This window comes from Paramisgurnus dabryanus, chromosome 2 (genome assembly GCF_030506205.2).
Source record: "Paramisgurnus dabryanus chromosome 2, PD_genome_1.1, whole genome shotgun sequence".
NCBI classification, from domain to species: Eukaryota; Metazoa; Chordata; class Actinopteri; order Cypriniformes; family Cobitidae; genus Paramisgurnus; species Paramisgurnus dabryanus.
In genome coordinates this window covers 12,640,208-12,648,953 of record NC_133338.1, presented here as the reverse complement: position 1 = coordinate 12,648,953, position 8,746 = coordinate 12,640,208, and the positions used below count along the sequence as shown (strand labels likewise).

Sequence of the window (8,746 nt, the reverse complement as noted above, 5' to 3'; positions counted from 1 at the left end):
CAAAAATAAAAATAAAAGAGGACTTTTAAATCACAACGTTTTGCACTAGCTGTGTGACACACTAGCATGACATAACTGAAACTACCGTTCCAGTGTTTACAAGCGAGGAGAAAGAGGAGCGTTCAGATGTTGTTGAATGTGAAATGATACTAATTAATGTCTTTGGGTCCGTTTATTATTTAAAATGGTCAACAAATGTGCGTTTCACATTTGTGATGTGTAAACATTTATTACGTAGTACACAATGTCGCACTGTGTGTCACATGGATAATGCAAGACAAGTTGTTGTGTTTTAAAAGTTTTCTTGCCAAATATGATAATCTTTTGGATAGATTAAACCCTTATGCCTCGGTTGGGATCGTTTAGAGCCCTTTAAAGCTGCTTTGAAACATAACTGTTGAGGTCCAATAAGGTCTATTAAATTAAGAAAAATCCTGGAATGTTTTTCTCAAAAAACATAATTTCTTCCCGACTGAACAAAAAAGACAAGCATCTTGGATGACAGACAGTTAATTATCAGTATTTTTGTTTAATGAAAGTGCAATATTCCTTTAATGTTAAAAAGTTCACTTGTAAATGTACAAAAATGTACCCACTTTGAGGGGGATGCATCAGCGTGTCTGTCAGGTATTCACTGAAGCATCTTTCAGTGATTGCTTGGTTGTATCAAGTCCAGTTCCATTAGGATTTTTTGAAAGGTCAAAGGTGCACCTGAGGTTCTTCTGGTAGTTCAGTTTAAGTGCATAAATGAGTCCAAAAAGTAATTTCACACCCATGTGTGACACCAAGTAGGTTTTCCAAAACTTCCACTGTCTGTGCAATTCCCAACTCACCAATTTCACAATTCTGGAGAAGAACAACAAAAAATCAGTCCCAAATTTTCAAAAATGTGCAGGCAAATTGTTTTACAAACTCTGATATTTAAAATATGTAGACTGATTAAAATGTGTAAAATAATAGAACATTAGTCACAAAACCATCAAAAGACCTGAAAACAGATAATCACCTTGTTTAAACATCTAGTTATCCATAAGATATTTATATACACACACATACCCATACACATACATATAAATAGATAGATATAAAAATAGAGTAGGTTGACATACACTTACCACATATTCTTTAATGTGTCTCTCCATGCCTTCTTTGAGGTAGATACAGATGTCTTCAACTAGAACAAGACAAAAAAAACCCACAATATTTAATGATTTTCTTTAACAATATTTTATGTAGATAATAGTTTTTATAGAGACAGATAAAGATTTTGTAAGACGAAGAGTATGTATTTTTCTGTTTCAGAAATATTGTGTCCCAGCATGTGTGTTCACTAACGGTGAAATGTTTGGAATGAAGTCTCTTATGCTTATCATGACTGCATTTATTGGGAAAAAAACACCTGTTTCCAATATTGACAATAAATCATCATATTAAAATGATTTCTAAATGATCATGTGACACTGCAATGATGAAAATCCAGCTTTGCATCAGAAATCAATATCTTTGTAGCATAACTTACATACCCTGTCTAGCAGGTTGTCCCACCGTATAGACGATGAAATGATGCTGTATCTGTAAAAAAAAAGTTTTAGTTAGACACACAATGCACTCAACAACATAGTATAATTGTAACATTCTTTTGTTAATAAAGTCACAGAGATTATATGATTATTTTATTCTGATAAGTCTTCAGTAGCCTATGACTTTATTTATTTCTTAGGTTTCAAACATTAAACCACAAAAAATAACCAATAAAAGCAACAGACACTGCAGGGTAACTTATTCCAACAGACCATCTGTGTAGTGAGGTGTATTTTACTCTGAAACATGCAACGCGTCACACATGTAATTAAACAACAGACAATTATATTTTAGATAATCACATCAAACTTGTTAACTTTACTCACCTACAATTTGGCGATCGTAAACTAGTGAGATGACGATCCAGTCCAATGCAAAATGGCGAAGTCCATGTGCTGTAGCGTCTGTTTTTGATTTTGGCGCCACCTCCTGACTGGAGTGTGAATAGACGTCATTTCCGCTTCTGCTAAAGTCAGTTTCCTGACACTTGTATGTAAATCAATCTCATAGAATTTATCCGGTTTGTTTCACGGCTAGATTTATGTAATTCATATTCATACATTTTAACTGATTAAATCTAATAGTTTTTAAATTGAAAAGATTTATATATATTCTAATAAATCGGATTACATATATTTTAAAAAACGAGTATTTAAATAAAATCTAAATGATCCAAATACTTAAAAGTAAATATTGCCAGGAATCGTTTTTTTGAGTGTGCTTCGGACTCGAAAAGTCCTCGCAATGAACCACTGTTACGGAGCTTGTATCGTTACGTCACTGGTCACGTGAAATACGATGTCTGAAGCAAACACACTGGTTCATTTCTCTAGTAAACCACACGACATGCTTTGGCAGCCCAATCCGGCGTTGACAGGTTTGAAACTTGGCGGCTTTATTTTTCACGCAAGTGAAGCCAAACCATAGAAAAGCTTTCTAAAAAATTTTGTGTACTCCAGCATCATCTGTTTCATGCGAGAGAATATTCTCCAAAGCTGGTGAATTTGTAAAAAAAAAAATCGCCCACATCACCAAATGTATAGCCTAACGTTAGGCTATATTATAAAATTATTAAAAATATAAATTGTATGTATTATAATTAATATAAAATTATATTTCTGAATAAAAACCACAACATTCAATGAATACTCCACATTATCCAAGCCCTGTCCAGTTGCCCTCTGCCACATTATAAATACATTTTTAAATGCATAAATGCCCAGTTAGTAAGTTGTAGAGTGCTGTATCCTACAGCTAAATATTCACACACAAACACATCTCAGGCTCAATGTTTTATTGAGGGTTTGAAACATGAACACAATGTCAAAGCTCTGACAGCCAAAATGGGGCGGGTACATTAGCCTACTCGCATTGTCAGCTTTGTTGCATTACATTTACTTCACCAGCAGATGGTGGTGTGCATTTTCTGTTTGAATGAAGCGTCGAGTAATGAACCATTTTCGGCACAATTGTATCAGAAAGCAAGAATGCTTCGAAACGCTTCATTTGGCCATCACTACTAACATGCTAAAGTTAGCATTGTATCAAATCAGTTACCCTACCTTTAAGTTTAACACACGACCCTCTGTGTCCGGTGTACTGCCCAGACTGACTTAAATAACCTAGGCCCTGCTCACTAATTGATGAGCCCTACCAAATTCAGGGATCACTGTTGCAACATTTTACATGCATAAACATAAGAGGCACAGTAGACAGTAAATTAAAGTACAATCTTTAACTACCCAAAATTAAAATGTACTGCTATAAACAGCATCAAACAAGCATTGTCCATAAACCCAGACAAAAGGCAGTATTCATTTTCCCCTTCACAACAAAATGGTTTGACCCAAATGAATAAATATGCAAGACAGTTGTCCCGCCCTCCCTAAGGCGGAGTCACAAAACCAGGAAGTAGTGAGTATGCCACATGCTATACAATAGTCACTGTTTATATACTCTGTTTGAAATAAATTGTGTTTTAACTCCAAATAGCTTCAGTGTATTTCATTATACATTATTGGGAACTATTGCAGGTACTCAGCTTAGCATTAATCAATAATATGTGCACCTATTAATGAACAACACATAGCATATGTGCTCAGATAGAATTTAAGATAAGCACATAAAACACAACCCAGAGAACTAGTGATGGCCAAACGAGGCTTTCTGAACCACTGAGGCTTTACAGCCCATTGGTTCGCCAAAAGGTTCATTTACCCGAAGCCTCATGAAACAATGTGCTCTTTAGTGACACCTGCTGTGCAAAGCAATGAATCGCACACAAATCTATTCATTTTGAGCAACCAAATTGTCATGGTGTGGGCTTTTGAATAAAGTATATTAAATAAATTATTTTACTCTGCTTGTGTTGCGTGTTAACCTATATACACACAACTCACACATACACAACTTTGTGTTCAACTATTCAGTAGTTCTTTGGGTTAGTGATAACAGTGAATGCACCAAATGAGTGTAAAGAAATTATTGTGAGTGCACTGCATAGTTCCCATGCTGGTTTGATGCTGTTTTTTTCAGCAGGGTGATGAGACCTCCTGCAGCGGACTTCGAGTTGCGCTGCAAGAACGACAGGCTGATGAGGGTGAGTCGAGAAATCATTGAAAGGGTTTGCTTTCAAAACGCTCTCGCGGTTGATGTCATCCGCTTGTCGGTTCCTATGTTATAGAATGAAGTCGATCACACGTGTAAATTATCCTTATTAGTGATGTACCAATGTTCAGATATACTCTACTGAAAATATTTAAAATTATCTTTAATGAGCATCATTATAGCCTGTTGATTTCTGGTGTTTTGTCTGAATGCTAGGGTATGGCTACTGCCATACCCTGCAATACGCAAATGCCGCCCCTGTTTAAGGTCAATATGAAAAAAATATTTGCTTATCACAGTTAGGGATATTTTTGGTATATTAAATGTCTACCAAATTCTGGTTAAATTTAGTGTTAGTTTATATTTCAGTTCAGTTCTTTATTTTGACTGAGGTGCCATGTAGGATGATAAAAAGGAATAAAGGACCAAAGGATTAAAGTGTTGTTATGGAAACGTCAGATGAGGAATGAAAGACCTTAGCTAACTTTGGCCAAGACGATAATAAACGTAAATTGCAAGCAAATGTTGGGAATGTCCTCAGAAATTACGCAAGCTAACATTATGCAGGGGACAAAATGCGGATTTTAACATATGTTAATTTTGTCAAATTTCACTTCCCACAAAAGTGCATTTAACACAATCACACGCAACAGTGCTTTTAGTTCTACTTGCAACTCCCTGTTTGTCAAGTGTTGAAAATCACAGTATTTTTTTCAAGAATCTGTTTATTTACTTCACTACATTCTAAACCATTTTGTATCCATCATGTTTCATTTAAGCTGTAATTTAATACTTAATTACATTAAACAATACTGAAATACTTTTACCTAAAGAAAAAGTAATAAAAATTGTACTTGAGAATTTAAAATAAAGTTCTAAATGTTTAATGCACTTAAGTATTAAGAGTCATTAGCAACTTGTATTTACTACATGTAGTGGAGTGTAAATCAGAAACTAGTAAAGTAAATGTTTGCCAAAGAAAAACACTGATAAAGTACATATACTTTACAGCAGGGGTGTCAAACTCATTTACAGAAGGGGCCGAAACATAAAACACAGCATAAGTAGCGGGCCAAACAGGATGAACATTTATAAAACTGACTATTTTTTAATCAAAGATATGAATTTAAACAGCCAGAACACTGTACATTTTCTCAATACAATATTAATATTAAAATAATAATAAAAATACTAATATCATTTAGTTTCTCTGAAACAATACATTTAGGCAAGTTGAGAACAATTCAGCTATGAAGAAGCTGGTAATTTTGCAAAAACTGTATTATGATGTCAGAAAAGTGCAAAAAGCAACAAACATGTTAATTTAAAGTAAACAGCCAGAATACTGTAATTAACCTCAATGAAATATTACAATGCATATTTTATCATTTTTTAACAATACATTCCAACAAGTTAAGAACATCTCTTAGGTATGAAAATGATGGTAACATTTTACAAAAAATAAACTATTGTCATTTTAGGAAAAAGTGCAAAACATCAAATATATTAAAAGTAAACAGCCAAAATACTGTAATTTACCTCAATGAAATATTACAATGCATATTTTATCATTTTTTAACAATACATTCCAACAAGTTATGGACATCTCTTATGTATGAAAATGATTGTAACATTTTACAAAAAATAAACTATTGTCATTTTAGGAAAAAGTGCAAAACATCAAATATATTAAAAGTAAACAGCCAAAATACTGTAATTTACCTCAATGAAATATTACAATGCATATTTTATCATTTTTTAACAATACATTCCAACAAGTTAAGAACATCTCCTAGGTATAAAAATGATGGTAAAATTTTTACAAAAAATAAACTCTTGTCATTTCAGAAAAAGTGCAAAAACATCAAATATCTGAATTTAAAGTAAACAGCCAGGATACTGTAGGTTTAATAAAGTCTCAATAAAATATAAAAATAATAATAAATAAAAAGAGTAAAATCGTTTGTTTTTTTCTCTAAAATAATACATTTTAGCAAGTTGACAACATTTCATCTATAAACAAGCTAGTGAAGTCTTGCAAAACACAAACTGTATTTTAGAAAATAGTGCAAAAAACAACAAACACCAAAACCATATATTTGGTTTTCTCTCTTATGCCATTTTGTCCTTGTGGGATGTTTGGCATCTTTTTTTTGCCACAAGTTTAGTCATGTTTGGTGTTAGTTTCTGAGCTGTGGAAACTCTCAAGGTGGAGTGGAGGTGTTCATCACTGAGACGACTTCTGTGTGCTGTTTTGTTCATCTTCATCAGAGAAAAAAGTTGCTCACAAAGGTATGTACTACCAAACATGCAGAGCATTCGAGCGGCATGTAGGCGAAGTTGAGGCATTGTTTCAGGGATGAATTGGGGAAACTTTGTGGGCCCCACAGAATCATACTTTGCCTTGAGCTTGCTATTACACTGGAGTTCTACCAGCTCCATCTGAATGTTTACAGGTCCTTTTTCGACATCAACTGCAAATGGATTACTAAACAGTTGTAAATTACATTTCTGCAATTTAAAGTCGCCAAAGCGTTGTGTGAACTCAATGCGAAGTGTGCTCAGTTTATCAACAAAATGTGCTGTGGGGAACACAGCAGTGGAGTGTTTGTTTGTGACTGTTTGGCAACATGGAAAGTGACACAAGTTTCCTTGCTGCATCTGAATCTCCCACAGGCGCAGCTTGGTTTGAAAAGATTTCACTGCATCATACATGTCTGTGACCACACGGTCCCGCCCCTGCAGCTGGAGGTTTAGTGCAGTAAGATGCTTAGTCAAGTCACACAGAAATGCCAACTCATGCAACCACTTCACATCCTGGATAAAGGTGGAGTCTCTTCCTTTACTTTTCATGAACTGACAGATTTCCTCACGTAACTCAAAAAATCTGTTAAGCACTTTTTCTCGACTTAGCCATCGCACCTCTGTGTGATAGGGCACATCACCAAGTTCAGAATTAATTTCTTGCAGAAAAGACTGAAACTGCCGGTGATTTAAACCTTTGGCTCTTATAAAGTTAACAGTCTGTGTCACAACACTCATTACATTCTCCATTTTAAGGGCTTTACCACACAGTGCTTCTTGGTGTATAATGCAGTGATAAACTGTCAGCTCACCTGTGCAGTTCTCTCTCTTCATCTTCTCCCGCATCCTTCCCACTAATCCACACTTTTCCCCACACATTGTGGGTGCCCCATCAGTCGTCAGTCCCGTAAGTTTGTCCCAGGGCAATTTCATGTCATTTACACACTTAGAAACTTCCTCAAATATGTCTTTCCCTGTGGTTGTTCCATGCATTGACTTTATACCCAAAAGTTCCTCTGTAACGCATAAACTGGAGTCCACTCCACGGATAAAGATTGCCAGCTGTGCAGTGTCTGTCAAGTCCGTACTTTCTTCCACAGCAAGGGAATATGCAATGAAGTCTTTTCCTCATTCAATCAACTGTTCTTGTAAATCAGTGGCAAGTTCACACATCCGATCAGCAACGGTATTTCTGCTTAGGCTTACATTTAAAAATGCTTGCTTTTTGTCTGGACACAAGACGTCGCACACTTTAATCATGCAGCGCTTCAAAAACTCTCCTTCGGTAAATGGCCGGGCTGATTTAGCGATCTCTTCCGCCACTATAAAACTCGCTTTCACAACAGCTTCACTTTGTGATTTTGCTTTTCTAAACATAGTCTGCTGTGACACCAGACTCTTTTTAAGCTCTTCTACTTTCTGTAGCTTCTGCTTTGTGTCCATGTTTTTGTACTTGTCCTGATGTTTTGTCTCATAGTGCCGTGTTAAGTTATATTCTTTGAATACTGCCACATTACCTCCGCAAACGAGGCACACAGGTTTACCTTCAATCTCAACAAACATATACTCTGTCTCCCACCGGTTTTGAAAGCCCCTGTTTTCAAAGTCCACTTTTCGTTTGGCCATTTCTTTGGCACAGAACCATGCATTTATTTGCTTACCGCTGACGAGTAGACGCAAGGAGGAGAGGTTGGCGCTTGCGATCTGTTGCTTGGTGATTAGAGGTCATGAACCATGGTAGCGGTTGCACTGCATTATGGGATTTGTAGTATTAGCGCTATGTGCCGCCGGGCCATTAGTAGCGGTTGCACTGCATTATGGGATTTGTAGTTTTAGCGCTATGTGCTGGCGGGCCATTAGCAATGCACATATGAAATTAACTCGCGGGCCACATATAATTTTAGCGCGGGCCGGAAGTGGCCCGCGGGCCTTGAGTTTGACATGTCTGCTTTACAGGTTAAAATCAGTACATGATGTGTTTGTGGGGGGGGTGAAGAGGTCTGCATGGTGTTGCATGAATTCGAGCAGACAAAGAATTCAGTAGTCAACATCGTACTGCAACAATGACCGCACCAAACAAAGTTTAAACAACCAACATTTATTGAATTCCAATCATATAGTACCTCTTAACCTATAGGCAGTTTCAGGCCAAAACTATTTAAGGCTAGATTAAACTAGAAAAATGCCTTAACCAAGGAACTGCAAAAGTGTGCTTGCTCTGTTGTGGTCACTAACGTGATTTGTGAAATGTAAA

General features: G+C 36.0%; 1 protein-coding gene and 1 long non-coding RNA gene across 2 annotated transcripts; both read right to left on the bottom strand.

Moving 5' to 3' along the window:
* Nucleotides 1-357: 357 nt before the first annotated feature.
* Nucleotides 358-2,242, bottom strand: LOC135783581 (uncharacterized). Its single transcript, XR_010545693.1, has 4 exons — nt 1,908-2,242; nt 1,524-1,572; nt 1,116-1,174; nt 358-846 (listed from the first exon to the last, which is right to left on the bottom strand). It is a non-coding gene; the product is annotated as an uncharacterized lncRNA (long non-coding RNA).
* A 4,058-nt stretch (nt 2,243-6,300) lies between these two features.
* On the bottom strand, nt 6,301-8,118 carry LOC135736246 (general transcription factor II-I repeat domain-containing protein 2-like). The gene is given in 1 exon segment (XM_073813354.1): nt 6,301-8,118. A coding segment is annotated over 1 exon segment (1,818 nt).
* Between the last annotated feature and the right edge of the window lie 628 nt (nt 8,119-8,746).